The 14,958-nt window shown below is 42.0% G+C and overlaps 1 protein-coding gene across 3 annotated transcripts in view; it reads right to left on the bottom strand.

The window, feature by feature from the left end:
• The window catches only part of FUBP3 (far upstream element binding protein 3), a 93,711-nt gene extending 82,958 nt beyond the window's left edge, over positions 1–10,753 (bottom strand). For 2 of the 3 annotated variants that reach the window (XM_030207827.1, XM_030207828.1), the window contains exon 1: positions 10,578–10,753. In XM_030207827.1, the coding sequence (XP_030063687.1) occupies positions 10,578–10,664 (87 nt within the window). In that variant the 5' untranslated portion in view covers positions 10,665–10,753. The remainder of the gene's footprint in view (positions 1–10,577) is intronic. The other variant, XM_030207825.1, reaches the window with a different exon arrangement.
• Positions 10,754–14,958: the final 4,205 nt, after the last annotated feature.

The raw sequence follows: 14,958 nt of genomic DNA on the forward strand, positions 1-14,958 counted from the left end.
CTAACTGGATCAGACCTTGCAAAGTCTCCTCTACCTCCGCCCGTTTGCCGGCAGAACTGCATCGGGACTCCCCACCACGTCTCTTACTGGGGCGTTGAATTCTATTCTGTAGCCATCTCTGATCCGGTCCAGAACCCACTGATCTGAGGAAATATTGGCCCACTCCTCGGCAAAGAGGGAAAGACGTCCTCCGATGACAGGAAGCGAGGAGGGGGCCAGCGCACCATCATTAAGAGGGTCGCCCCTGAACTCCAGGCCTAGAGCCGGTGGCTGCGGAACGCTCGTCCGAGCGAAAGGAGTTCCTCTGCTGAAAAACAGGCATGAGAAGTGAACCCAGCAGAATGCCCCGGGCGGTACCTTCTAGCTTCACGGAAGCGAGGTCTATAAGAGGAGTGGACCACCTGGCCCTTGGATGAAGGCCTCGGCCTATCTTCGGGCAAGCGCTGGGGTTTAGGATCTCCCAGGCCTTTAACAATTTTTTTTTCCAACTCCTCATCAAATAGGAGGAGTTAGAAAACACTCTTACCTCACCGGACCGAGTATCACAGCTCCGGTCCCATAGAAGAATCAAAGGAAAACCTCTGTTCCATTTTTTTTTTTTTTAACGCTGTGAGGAAAGCAGAGGTAATAAGAACTCCGGAGGCTCAGATGAGTGGGAAAGGCAGGGAACGGCGAACCAATGTGCCTGCATCCACTGAGTGGGAAAGGACAGGGAAAAGCAAGCTAATATGTCCACATCCACGGGGGCATGGGTAAGGCAGGGAAAGGGCTAACCTATGTGCCTTCAAAGTGAAGCTGCTATAGCCTCTAACACCCCGGCTAACAACTGGCAAGCCAGGAGCCACCCCCAGGCAGATTTCTGATGGAGCTCGAAGAAGCTGCAGCCACCCTGCTTGGGGAGATAGAGAATACTGAAGAGGCAGTGGAGCTGGCTGGCCATGAGGCACTGTGAAAAGTTGAGTGCTCTCTATCTCCCCCTGCAGGTTGATGGACACAACCCATACGTAATGGCTTCATCTGCTTGATGACAAGGAATTTAATGATTTAGCTAAATGATGTGCCAGAGGAACAATCCAAGTAGTCATGAATAAAGGCTCATAGCGCTACCTTCCAGTTCTAGGTAGAGGAGAAAAGATAATGTAGGGTTTCCCCAGAAAAGGAAATGCAAGGTACATTTCTTGGTACACCACTAGCAAAAATCTTACAAACTGCTAGTCCAGCGTTTCCCAAACTCTGCGCCACGGCGAAATGACAGGGGTGCCGTGGGGCAGATGGGAGGTTCACAGGCAAGCGCCAGGACATCACTTAATGTCAACATATTTAAACAAAGTTATATGAAGTTCAAGGAAATCTACAGACACTATGTGGGAATTGCTGTTGCTGCCAGGAACCCGTTCAAACAGAGGAAGAATTGTGGGTGGGGTGGTGGAGGGATGCTGCAGGAGGAATGAGGAGCATAAGGGTTGGACATGAGCTGAAGGAGGAGAAGGGGAAGGGAGAGATGGTGCATGGGGGAGAGAGGGAGAAATACTGGACATGATGTGTAGCGGGGGGGGGGGGGGGGGGGGGGAGTAGAGACCTGTGTGGCCAGGCGGGTGAAGACCTGTGGGGGAGGGTGCCGCAAAACATTTCTCAGACACTAAGGGTGTCTTGAACTGAAAAAGTTTGGGAACCACTGTGCTAGTCCCAAAGTATTTCTATTAAACTGTGCTTTGTGACTGTTAAACCCATTGACTTCAGATCAATGCGGTCAATACTAGGGTTCACCATCTAAGATTTGATCACCAGCATGACCACTCAGTGCCCAGCTTAAGAATTCAACAAATGCTAGTGTTAATACTTCACTGGAGTCAGTACTGGCATGCACATTGCCTATTTTTGCAAAGACTTTACATCACATGGCTCAGAGGTTTATCCCATCCCAACATAATCCAAATGTCAGGCAATTGAAGTTAATACCACTTATACAGCTTACATTATTTTACAGTCTTATATCCCGCAATAGCCATCAAGTTCAAGGTGGGTAATAAAAAAATCTGAAGCATTCTCCAGAGATTTACAGTGCATCAAATAACCCCAAATCAAACCCACTTAAATAAACAAAAACAGATCACTGATTTAAGTTCATAAAATACTTGATAAGAAGAAACATCTTCAACAGCTTTCTGAACTGATAATAATTATCTATTTGTCTAACAAAAAGAGGCAGAAGATTCCAATATGATGCTGCTTGATATGGTAAAGAGGCCTTAAATGGTCACAAGGCTTTAATTTTCTGAATGGAAGCTTTCTGAACTGATAATAATTATCTATTTGTCTAACAAAAAGAGGCAGAAGATTCCAATATGATGCTGCTTGATATGGTAAAGAGGCCTTAAATGGTCACAAGGCTTTAATTTTCTGAATGGAAGGAAAACGTAACAAACAATGATTCCCAGTAGATCTAAAAATACCTCTATTCAAAAAAGAAACAGTCAATCAAATAAGTGGGAATCTCCTCATGAAGTCTTACAGACCAACACAGATACCTTCAACTGTTATTTGGTCTCTATAGACAGCCAGTGTAAGTGCAGCAAAAGAACAGCGATAGCTTGGTCAATGTACACAGCACTACACAAAGATCACAAGGGCTTTCACACTTCACAACTTAAATTCAAGTGCAGAATGTTACATGGCTCTTTCAATAAGGTGTTGAATTTCAATCTGCAATTGTGTTTCAGGGCACTAAACTAATAGCCAGGCTATAAAACGCCCAATTTGCATGACTGAAAAGTTAATTTACTGCTGCCCAATCATTAGCAGTGCTGAGTCTAGCTAAGGTAAATCAGTGGAAGTTTAACACCAAGGTATATGGTTCAACTGCAAGGACTTGATTAGGACACAGAGAAGCAGGGCCACTATTGTGTGAAACCTCTGCAAAACTTTAAACAGCATCAATTTGATTTTAAGCACATTCTTCATGGCCATTTTGCTCATCCAGGTGTTCCCATCATTCTCCACAGAACTGGTCTTGCCCTGTGCTGACAATGAAACATTAAATCTGCCAAGGTTTGCAATAAATGATGCACCGGTACAGTCAAAACGACACAACACTGGTGAAGGACTAGACAGAGTGCAGTTCTCCAATTGAAGGGACTGATTCACCCCCAACTGGGCCTCAGAAAATTTTCTGTCAAAAGTCTGTTAACAGAAAAATAAAAATCAACATGTCCTGAATTTGAAGAGACCCGGGTGACCTCTTCTGTAAGTTGTAGGCCTCTCCAGCTCTCTGGCACATAATTAATAGTGTGGTCAACATCTCTGGGAAAAATACTTCTTTACACCACTAAAAAACAAAAAGCTCATCTAATTGACAGTTTCAGTCTTCTTAATTTCATTGTTTCAAGCTCCACCTCAAGATTTCAGAGAGCCCTAATAATGACATAGGTTGGGCCCTAATTCAGTAGTGCACTGTGGTGCCTATGAATACAAAATTCAGTTCACATCACCAGTGTGTTACAACAGGTTAATACACTTCTGTGTCACTCAAAGGGCAAACTTCAGTCATTTCCACAAGTAAATGGTGCTTTACCTTAGAAATGAACTTTTGAAAACTGCCCATCCTCTATTACCAGTATGGTTGGGAGGTGTTACCGCGAAGGGGGTTAGGCCAGGGGACGCAAAGCTTATTAACCTCTGTCTGACATGCAAAGTTGCTCTGCCTTCATCAGTAACATCTGGAAATGGGCAGCATAAGCGCACAGCATGACATCAACGAAATCCAAGGGCATGAAGCCAAAATTGTTTGCTTCAATTTCAGTCAGCTCACTGTCTTGTTTTTGTATGCTCTAACACAGAGGTGGGCAATCTCAATCCTTGAGGATCGCAACCCAGTTGGGTTTTCAGGATTTCCCCAAATATGCACGAGAGCTATTTGCATACAATGGAGGCAATGCATGCAAATAAATTTGATGCATATTCATTGGGGAAATCCTGAAAGCCCAACTGGGTTGTGGCCTTCAACGACCAAGGCTACCCATCCCTGCCCTAACACAAGGGGGGGGGGGGGGGGGGGGGAATCAGCAAGACAAAACTTATTAGGAAGAATATAAAAGCCTGACAATGACTTAGGAAAGGACAGATATAACCAGTAAATGAGTGTCCAACCCCAAAACGAAAACTGTTTCTCATGTCTGCAAGCTAAATTCTTCATGGCTGCTGATCTGCTCTTCTGGCCATAAAGATGAAACACTGGCTCTTCAGGTAAGAGTGCACATCTTTTCCAGTGACCTCGCAGTTCCAAAAAAAAAAAAAAAATTAAAATAGGCTGATTTAAAGTCTGAAAAGCAGCAGAACTGCAGACAGACACACACCTGTCCAACAACATTTAAGAAAGTAGCCCAGCGCCTGGAAAAGAAGAGAAAGTCCTGTCATTAGAGGTGATGTACACCATCTAACATTCTGATCAGCTATGGCACTCAAACATATTCACACCTCCCTGTCACTTAGCTGTACTGGCCCACTAACTTAGTGCTCTAGGATGCAGCACTTATAACAGATCCATTTCCATTCTCAGCTAACTCAAATGCATCCACCTCTATCTCCAGAAGAACCATTGCTAACCCAAACATTGCTCAATTCAGTTAGATCAAAGGCAAGTAAGTCACCCAATATATGAACCAAAACTGCTCTCACTAACAGCAATGGGCATGGCTGTAATGCTTTTCTGGGACAAAGAAGTGAAAGAAGGGAGCTGGCAGTCAGAACAGCACATCACTGATGCTCTGCTCATTAATCTCAGCACTTACCCAACCACTCAAACTCGTATATGGGGTTCTGAAATCTGGGCTGTACATCACAGCAAGTCATCATCACACCCAAGGATGAAAAATATAAGATTTAGAAAACTTAGGTACCTGCCATAATTTTTTTTAGATGGCAGGGACAGTGAGTGTTTTGCTCTTTATAGTTTTATTCTTCCTCCCTTCTTTCTCCACCCCATCTCTCTGCCAGCATCCTCCTCCTCTGTGGTCCATCAACAGGGCCCTAGAAGCAACAGCCACTATGACCTCCTCTCTAACTGTGGCCCTGCTGGCAGCCACCACTGCAATTTCTCCCTGGCTCTGAGCCCACTGGCAGCAGCTGCAGTGACTTCCTCTCTCCAGCTCTAGCCCTGCCAGAGGCAGCTCCTACAACTTCCTCTCTCTGGCCTGAGTACTACCCATGTCTCTTCCATCAGAATTTTAGACACCCACATGACCTTTAAAGCTCTGGACACAATGTACCTGAATGTTTAAACTGCGACAACGCTTATAGTTCCCACAGATTGCTTCCTGAGCCCTTAGAGAAGCAAACCCACATGAGTGAAATTAATACCTCATTTCCTTAATGCAATAAACATTTTCCCATAGAAGCTCTTCTGCAGTTCACTGGATGCAGTCAAGCTTGCCTCTAGAAAAGAGTACACGGAGACAGGAGGTTGGTTGATCTAGCTGTCATCGTTGATGATATGTTGAAACCCTCTGCTCAATGTACAGAAGCGGCTAAGAAAGCAAATAGAATGGTAGGAATTATTAGGAATATTATAATGCCTTTCTATCACTCCATGGTGTGCCCGCACCTTGAATATTGTGTGCAATTCTGATCACCGCATCTCAAAAGAGATATAGCAGAAATAGAAAAGGTACAGAGAAGCGCGAAAAAAAATTATAAAAGGGATGGGATGACTTCCCTATGAGGAAAGGCTAAAGTGGCTAGGGCAATAGACGGCTGAGAAGCAATATGATAGAGGTCTATAAAATACCAAGTGGAGTGGAACGGAACAGGTAGAGGTGAATCACTGTTTCCAAAATACTAGGACTAGGGGGCATGCAATGAAGCTGCCAATTAGTAAATTTAAAACAAGCCAGAGAAAATATTTCTTCACGCCATGTGTAATTAAACTCTGGAATTCGTTGCCAGAGAATGTGGTAAAAGCAGTTAGCTTAGCAGGGTTAAAAAAAAGGTTTGGATAATTTCCTAATAGAAAACTCCATAAGCCATTATTAAGATGGACTTGGGAAAATCCATTACTTATTTCTAGGATAAGCAGCATAAAATTTGTTACTGTTCTGGGATCTTGCCAGGTACTTGTGACCTGGAAACAGGATACTGGACTTGATGGACTTTTGGTCTGTTCCAGAATGGCAATGCTTATGTTGTCCATGTTACGGAAAAGGGAAGTTAGCCAAACAGCACAAAGCCCTGTTATCAACATCAGCTCAGTGGACAAGCTGTGAAAGTAGTGTAAACAAAAAGCCTGACATCTTTGACCTTATTAAAAACCTGGGAGATGTCCATAACGGTCATCCTTAATCTACTTGGGTATTCTCTACCAACTGCTCTAAATTTGGCCTGAACTCAAAGATTCTATTGTAGGAGCATCAACATTGACAACAACATGCATACAAGAACAGATGTAGTCAGTTGTGGTTCAAATGCGTATCTGTCTTAGCCAAACCACATGGAAAGGAAAGCACAATTTATTTCCTGCCCTTTTTTTATGGGTTACAGGTACTTGAGAACAATTATCATAGGAGGTATTTCAGCTGTGTCATGTGAAAGCACATCAGTCCCAGCTTTGCTGTGCATCTCTAAGGATGGTATAGCATACTACCGAACTATGACACTCATGCTACTTCTTGGGGGTGACATGGCAGCTAGAGGTACCATCATCATTCTTCTGTGTGAAAACATGAGCGAAGGGTCTGAGTGCACAAGGATGTATATGAGAGGAGATATGCTTTGTTCTGTTTTATGCATATACTATTAGAATCTATCTAGAACATTTATTTACAGGACAGAATATAATAAATAAAATTAACTGAAATGTAATGCAATGTGGTAAGAAGATAGGAAGAAAGGAGCATATGGTGAGCGAGTGCTATGATCTGCTGCACAGAAAGACAAGTTAATGCTAAATCTCTCCTTAGTAATTAATAACCAATATTAAAGTGAAAAGAAATTATTGTGACTTTTGGCTGCCTGAGCACCAATTTAGCAGAACTATCCCCTTAACAAAAAGCCACACCTACATTTATTTTCCATGAGACCACTCCTATGTCAGTGTTTATTCATCCCACTTTCACTGCAAACATCCTCAGGATCCTTAAAAAATACAAAACTACCACACAACAGCTTTCCTGCGAATACTAGATATCTAGAGTAAATTGGGAATGACCACATACTTTGTTAAAATGAAATTGTGAGAAAAAAAACACCTTTAAAATAGCCCACTCAAAACAAACAAAACATATTACAGTGCTGAAAACCAAAGGAAAAGATACCATCTGGCCAACAAGAGAACTTGTATTATGGTACACTGAATGTGAACAGCTTTACTTGGGCTGTAAGGCCAAAGACAGCACATAGATTGGGGCACTCCAAGGCAAGTTTTTATTGTAATTTTAGAGTATTTCTAACAATTTTAAAATACAAGCAGCTGGTCAGCTAGACTGTTGGACTAGTCAATCATGTAAAATATTAGGATTTAAAACAGGTAGAAAAATCAGAAGTCTGTTTATACATGTTTTCTTATTCAAAGCACTTAATGGAGGCTCTGTAGGATTTTTTTTTTTAATTTATTTTAATTTATATACCATTCCACCAATTCAAACTCTGAATGAATCACAATACCTTGAATGAGGTATGATCAATACTACACACAAAACTTACAGGTCAGAATCAATTACGCATAACATTGCAAACTTTTGACATTTTCAAAGCACATAGACTTACAAAATTCCATAGCAACATATAGAACTTAAGTCCATGTGCTTTGAAAATGAGCACCTAAGTATACTTGCACAGTGACAATTTCAGAATACCATCTGTACTGAGCTTCTAGCCACAGTGAATCATGAGCATCATCCTACTATAGTCTCAAACATATCCAGAGCTACAAATGTCACAACAAATAACTAATTCCCAGTGCTGAAGTGGAGGCAAACAATTCAAACTGTAGTACTGTGTTACCATTAAGATTCTAATACCTCACTTTCCTCTCTGGTCTCAAATACATTTCACCCCATATTCCCTGCAGGAGTAGCACATCCCCATCTTACATGCCTGACAAGAAAAATTAGTAAGGGGCTCATTTTCAAAGCACTTAGCCTTCCAAAGTTCCATAGGTTTCTATGGAACTTTGGAAGGCTAAGTGCTTTGAAAATATGCCTCTAAGTGTTCCACTTTCAACTAACAGTGTGAAGATGAACACTGTACTAACCCTTATACTGGAAGCACTGAATTCTCACTCAACACACCATAAATGGCACAGAAAAAAACGTGAGCAAAAGCTCCCCTCTCCTTCAAAATGCTCACAGCTTAGAAAAAGACAAGACACTCTTGCTTATAATTTAAAACCAAGAGTAAAAGTGATAGCGGACAGTACTTGATTAACAGGAAGGAAGGCTGATCCAGTAGTTAGATAGGGTTGGGTAACCATGGTCCTCAAGGGACACAACCCAGGTGACTTTTCAAGATTTCCACAATGAGCATGCATGAGATTGATTTGCATGTACTGTTTCCATTGGATGAAAATAGATCTCATGTATATTCATTGCAGAAATCTTGAAAACCCGTCTGGGTTGTAGACCTTGAGGACCGTGGTTGCCCATCCCCGAATTAGGCCCAGTATTGGTCTTTCATTTAGAATTAGTCTTTACCTTGATTCTACACTGGCAGTCAGAGCTACAATTTGGTGAACAATATACTTTCTGCTTGATTGGTGCTTTCTTTATTCCATCCTGTAATAACATACTGATCAAGTGCATTTATTGGTATTGACTCCTGAGGCAGGCCCTTTGTGGCTGAAACACGGCCCATGTTGAGTCATCAATACCTGTCTTTGATATTAGAATAAATTGTTGCACCACACCATTTGTTTTGTTGGACTTTTCTGTCACCTTTGCTGTTTCTGCTTCTACATGAGGTTAAGGCTCATCTCTGAAACTGTGTAACCTTAATCAAGTTACAAATATCCGTGCTTAGGAGCCAAGTCAAAAGCAAGACATTGACACCCATTCTACACCTGGACTAGCTTGCTACACATACTGTAACTTAGATCAGTTCCTTATCTCTTGCTTAACTATACAAAGAACTTGCCTTAATTTTAGCTAATCATCAAATTATCACAACTGACTGTACCTCACATCTTGTTCTCATCATATATCTGCTCTTGGTCCCTCAGCTAAATGCAGTAGACGCCCATTGGAATATTAAGGGCATCTACATGGTTAGCACACAATAAAAACACTACTGCACCTTTGTAAACAGGACCCTAACTGAATTGCAGCTAGCAAATAATAATAATGAATTGTCAGGATCCCACATATTTGAATGCTATTGGCAACATCACTTGTGCCATTATCTCACAACTGAAGGGCAACTGAAGAATTGAACCCTTTTAAACTACAACATACAAGTTTAGACATTTGCTTTAATTCATTTGGAATCTAAACAGGAAGGATCCATGTTATGCCCTTGAAACACAGTTTTAGGCCTGTGAAGTCTTTCCAAAGTCCTTCCATAGACTTTAGAGCTCCCCTTGAATGACAGTTATTGCACCTATTAGGTTAAAACAAGGTATTCCACAATTTTACTTTCTGGTGTAACAAATAAGGAACAGTGTGGAATGTCTGGGAAGCATTACTCAAGGACGCTGGCCAGAGACTTCCATGGCTAACAGGTTAAAAATGCACACACAGAAATACTCTCCAGGATATAAGATGACATTTTAGAAGATCTTCTAGACTGTACTCAGTCACTGCTGCTGAGATGTTTTGTACAATCTTACTTGTAGTTGCATCCAGTATAAAGTTTTATAGAACATCTTCTTCAAACCATTTGCAGAGGGCTGTAATTCCATCATACTGTTTCAATGATTACTTTTATCAGCTCAGATCTTACTAAGGTTTTCTGGACAGAGAACAGATGCATACTCAGGAAAACATAGGCAGAACTTAACAACTATGTCTCTGTTGGTGTTTTCTTTGATTTCTTACTCTGAGCTGTACAGTAAGATGAAAGGATAGCATTTGAGCTGTGATAAACACACAAAGGTGGTGGCAAGTCACTCCTGACAGTGAAGTATAACTCCTCCACAGGAAATCTGAGTTCAGATACTGTTTTTAAATTCTTAAATGTATAGTATGGTCTTTGTTTTAGAAGTATTACTAAGAGTCAACCATGAAAATTTTAAAATATAAATCCCTTTACATATGGGTAAGTTATTGACACTTAAAAGGGGGTGGGGAATAGTGACCACTGATGGGACGATAGGTGTCAGAATTAATCAGGTCATTACGGGCAGGGTCAGGTGTTTCTGGTGACTCTCACATCTTTGGACATATTTATAGCTGACGCCAGGCTGGGTATTTTGGGACCGAGTTACTTATTGCTGGAGTCATCACTGTGGAACAGAGAAACATGCGGTATCAGCTGGACTCTGCAGGCTCCAGGGGCAGCGCTCCCCCTCCATCCCAGGCCGCATGGTCACCGAGGGAGGGGCGCCACCCGCCCCCGTGAGGCTCACCCGCGCCCCCAGGCCTGTACCGCATTACCTGCCGGACCCGGTGCAGCGCATCCGCAAATCCCTCGTTCTTAATCCCCACCGGAGCCGCGCTCTGTCCCTGCACCAGCTCCGCCATGACACAGGCCTCCGCCGCTCCGGCCCGTTGCTTCCTCCCGGGAACCCTTACCCGGAAACGGAAAACGAAGCACCGCTTCCGCCGGAAGTCAGACAAGAGGACAACTGGCGCGCGCGGCTCACACCACGCGGCTGCAACTCAGCTGACGTAGACGGCTTGCTAGAGACAGAACGGTACTGCGTGCGACAGCTGAGGGTGGGGGCGGGTCCCTCTCCTTCAGCACATGGCTGAGGGGTGAGAGCAGAATTGTAGCAGGTTGTGCAGTAGTTTTGAGAGTGTTGCACGTGAATTAGAGAAGAACCAAGCTCCAGCGCTACATTAATCAAAGGTGCAAGAAGGAGAAGGGACCGTTTGCTTTCCGAGTACTATGTTACGGGAAAGAAAAGAAGATCGGTGATTCAGAATGCACAGTAAACTGCAGCTGGAATCTGTTCAGCATGGTCAACTTTTTAGGCCAGTTCTGATTTTCAGTTAACAGTTTGTAGCAGTATCTAAAACTTTGATAAACAACTTTTCCTGTATTACATAGCAAAGGCTGACCTAAAATGTCATTACTGAAACTGGGTAGATTCTTACACGAATTTAAAATAATTTTTAGAGCAAGAGATAGCAAAGAATCCAGTAAAGAGCATTCAGATTGTGTTAAGAAATCTTGAAAACAAAGAGATTTCAATATAACATTTAAACTGTGAATCACACGTTATAGAAAGGATTATAATCAATAATCATTATAATCAATGGCGATGCTTGGTATGCACCACATATAAATTTGAAGCATTTATCTAGCAAAGAAATTCAATAAGATACATAAATTCACCTATAAATGGTCTCCTATATCTCCTTTTGTTCAAGATACTGCCTGACTATATTTTATATGTTATGTTATGTAATGTAATGTCAAGGATCTCAGTTTGTTGTTGTTTTGCTGTTTCTTGGTTTTCCTTTGTATTTTGCAAAATCTTTGAATAAAGAAACCAGACTAAAAACAAATAAAAAAAACAAGCTGGGTAAGTTGGCAGCTATAAAGTCAGGTATAATTTAATTTTTTTTAAAAATTATGCACATTCCTGACAGATTACTGATGGCTTGCAAAGGCTGAGGCCCAGCCCCGAGTTACTTATTTACCTGATTTGTTGAGAATTTGTTTCTGTGTACCCAACTTCCTTGTAAAGTCACTGATGAAAGGGTACAGTCTTTAGTTGTATACAGTTCTGTAGCATAATTCTTCACAGATATTTGTGCCTTTTATTAGAGACAACATAAGAATTGGCAGCCATTTTTATGGCAAGCTTGGTGATGTGTGATTATTTTAGAGGTTGACTGAATTTGATTTTGGCTTTAGCGCTGAAACTGGCCCAGAATCCAGGTTTGGCCGTGCTTAGGTTTCAACCAAAAGTACCAGTACATTTTTAGCTGAAAGCAAAACTCCCCACTACCCAAAGGCCCTCCACAGCCTAACTTTAGAAGCCCTGGTGGTCTAGTGACCTGAAGCAAACACCAAAGGACACAAAAATATTTCCCAAAAAAACACACAAGCTGGAGAAAAAAGTGGAAAAAGCCAACTGCAATGTCCAAGGTGACAAAGTTTATTCTTCAAAGGAGAAAAGCTGACAAACCAACCCAACACGGACCGTGTTTCGATGTATTCAGTCTTTGCCAGGGTTCTTTAAAGCCAGCAAAATATGTGGTCACACTCAAAATATCTTAAAAGATTACTCAATGCTCTTTTGATGCCTATTATGTTTATATAATGTTGTAGACTTATTCAATATTGGATTATCTATCAAATGTATATCTTTGTATATAATGAAAATTAATAAAGAAAAAATTAAAAAAAAAAGATTACTCAATGCTTATAGCAGCATGGACACAAACTGTTCTCAATACAAACAACAAAAATACCTGTTCAGAGCAGGAGATTCCCAGTGGTTCCTTCCCATGTTGGCTCCACAGTCAAAATGGCTGCTGTGACTTTCTGTGACAGCTATTTTGCAAATGAAGCTGGCATGGCAGGAGTGACTGGGGATTGCTTCTGCCCATGCCAGTTCCAATCTCAAAATAGCTGCTGTGGGAAGATTGAGATCCTATACAATATGGACCAAATTCTATAAATAGCATGGAAATAACACACTAAGCACTATTCTATAAACAGTGCTGTAAGGCACTGTTTATGGAATACGCTTAATGTCAGGATCAACACCTAATTTAGACGCGAGGATTACACCAAGTAAAACGTAGTGTAAATCCTCGCATCTAAATTAGGCATAAATTGTAGGATCGCTCCTGATCCACCCATGACCCTCCCATAGACGCACACCCTTTTTGGAGCGCGCAGAGGGAGGGAAAGGTTAGGACAGCTGTTGTACTGGGTGATTCGATCATTAGGCATATAGATAGCTGGGTGGCTGGTGGACGTGAGGATCGCCTGGTGACTTGCCTGCCTGGTGCGAAGGTGGCGGACCTCACGCGTCACCTAGATAGGATTTTATATAGTGCTGGGGAGGAGACGGCTGTCTTGGTACATGTGGGTACTAATGACATAGGAAAATGTGGGAGAGAGGTTCTGGAAGCAAAATTTAGGCTCTTAGGTAGAAAGCTGAAATCCAGATCCTCCAGGGTAGCATTTTCTGAAATGCTACCTGTGCCACGCGCAGGGCCCAAGAGACAGGCAGAGCTCCAGAGTCTCAATGCATGGATGAGACGATGGTGCAGGGAGGAGGGCTTTAGATTTGTTAGGAACTGGGCAACATTCTGGGGAAGGGGGAGCCTATTCCGAAAGGATGGGCTCCATCTTAACCAGAGTGGGACCAGGCTGCTGGCATCGGCGTTTAAGAAGGAGATAGAGCAGCTTTTAAACTAGAAATGGGGGGAAGGCCGACAGTCGCTCAAAAGAGCATGGTTCGGGATAAGGTATCTTTCAAAGATATCACCATAACAGGGAAGATAGAGTATCCTGATAGTGAGGTTGCAAAAGAGATTGTAGTAGATCGGGTATCTTTAAATAACAATAAAAATCAGACAAAAGATTGCCAATTAATACTGTCAAGTACTAAGCATGATGTACTTAGGAACAACAAACATAGTTTGAAATGTCTATATGCGAATGCCAGGAGCCTAAGAAATAAGATGGGGGAGTTGGAATATATTGCACTAAATGAAAAATTAGATATAATAGGCATCTCTGAGACCTGGTGGAAGGAGGATAACCAGTGGGACACTGTCATACCGGGGTACAAATTATATCGTAGTGATAGGGTGAATCGGATTGGTGGAGGGGTAGCATTGTATATTAACGAGAGCCTTGAATCAAATAGATTGAAAATTCTGCAGGAAACAAAACACTCCTTGGAATCACTGTGGATTGCAAAGGGGAAAAGGATAGTGATAGGAGTGTACTACCGTCCGCCTGGCCAGGACGAACAGACGGATGCGGAAATGTTAAAGGAAATCAGGGACGCAAACAAACTGGGCAACACAATAATAATGGGGGATTTCAATTACCCGCATATAGACTGGGTTAATGTAACATCTGTACACGCAAGGGACATAAGATTTCTTGATGAAATCAAGGACAGCTTCATGGAACAGCTAGTTCAGGAGCCGACAAGAGAAGGAAAAATACTAGACTTAGTCCTTAGTGGTGCTCATGATCTAGTGCAGGGGGTAACGATACGAGGGCCGCTTGATAACAGTGATCATAATATGATCGGTTTTGATATTGGCATTGAAGGAAGTGAAACTAGGAAATCAAGTACGCTAGCGTTTAACTATAGAAAAGGTGATTACGACAAAATGAGAAAAATGGTGAAAAAAAGACTGAAAGGAGCAGCTCGCAGAGTAAAAAACTTGCATCAGGCGTGGATGCTGTTTAAAAACACCATCCTGGAGGTTCAGGACAAATATATTCCACGTATTAGAAAAAAGGGAAAAAAGACTAAACGTCAGCCGGCGTGGCTAAACAGTAAGATAAAAGAAATCATTAGAGCCAAAAAACAATCCTTCAGAAAGTGGAGAAGAGAACCAACTGAAAGTAACAGGATAGATCATAAGGAATGCCAAGCCAAATGCAAAGCGGAGATAAGGAGGGCAAAAAAGGACTTTGAGAAGAAATTAGCGTTGGAAGCAAAAATACATAGTAAAAAATTTTTTAGATACATTAAAAGCAGGAAACCGGCCAAAGAGTCGGTTGGGCCGCTGGACGAAAATGGTGTTAAAGGGGCGATCAAGGAGGACAAAGCCGTAGCGGAGAAATTAAATGAATTCTTTGCTTCGGTCTTCACCGAGGAGGATTTGG

Source organism: Microcaecilia unicolor, chromosome 6 (assembly GCF_901765095.1).
Source record: "Microcaecilia unicolor chromosome 6, aMicUni1.1, whole genome shotgun sequence".
NCBI classification, from domain to species: domain Eukaryota; kingdom Metazoa; phylum Chordata; class Amphibia; order Gymnophiona; family Siphonopidae; genus Microcaecilia; species Microcaecilia unicolor.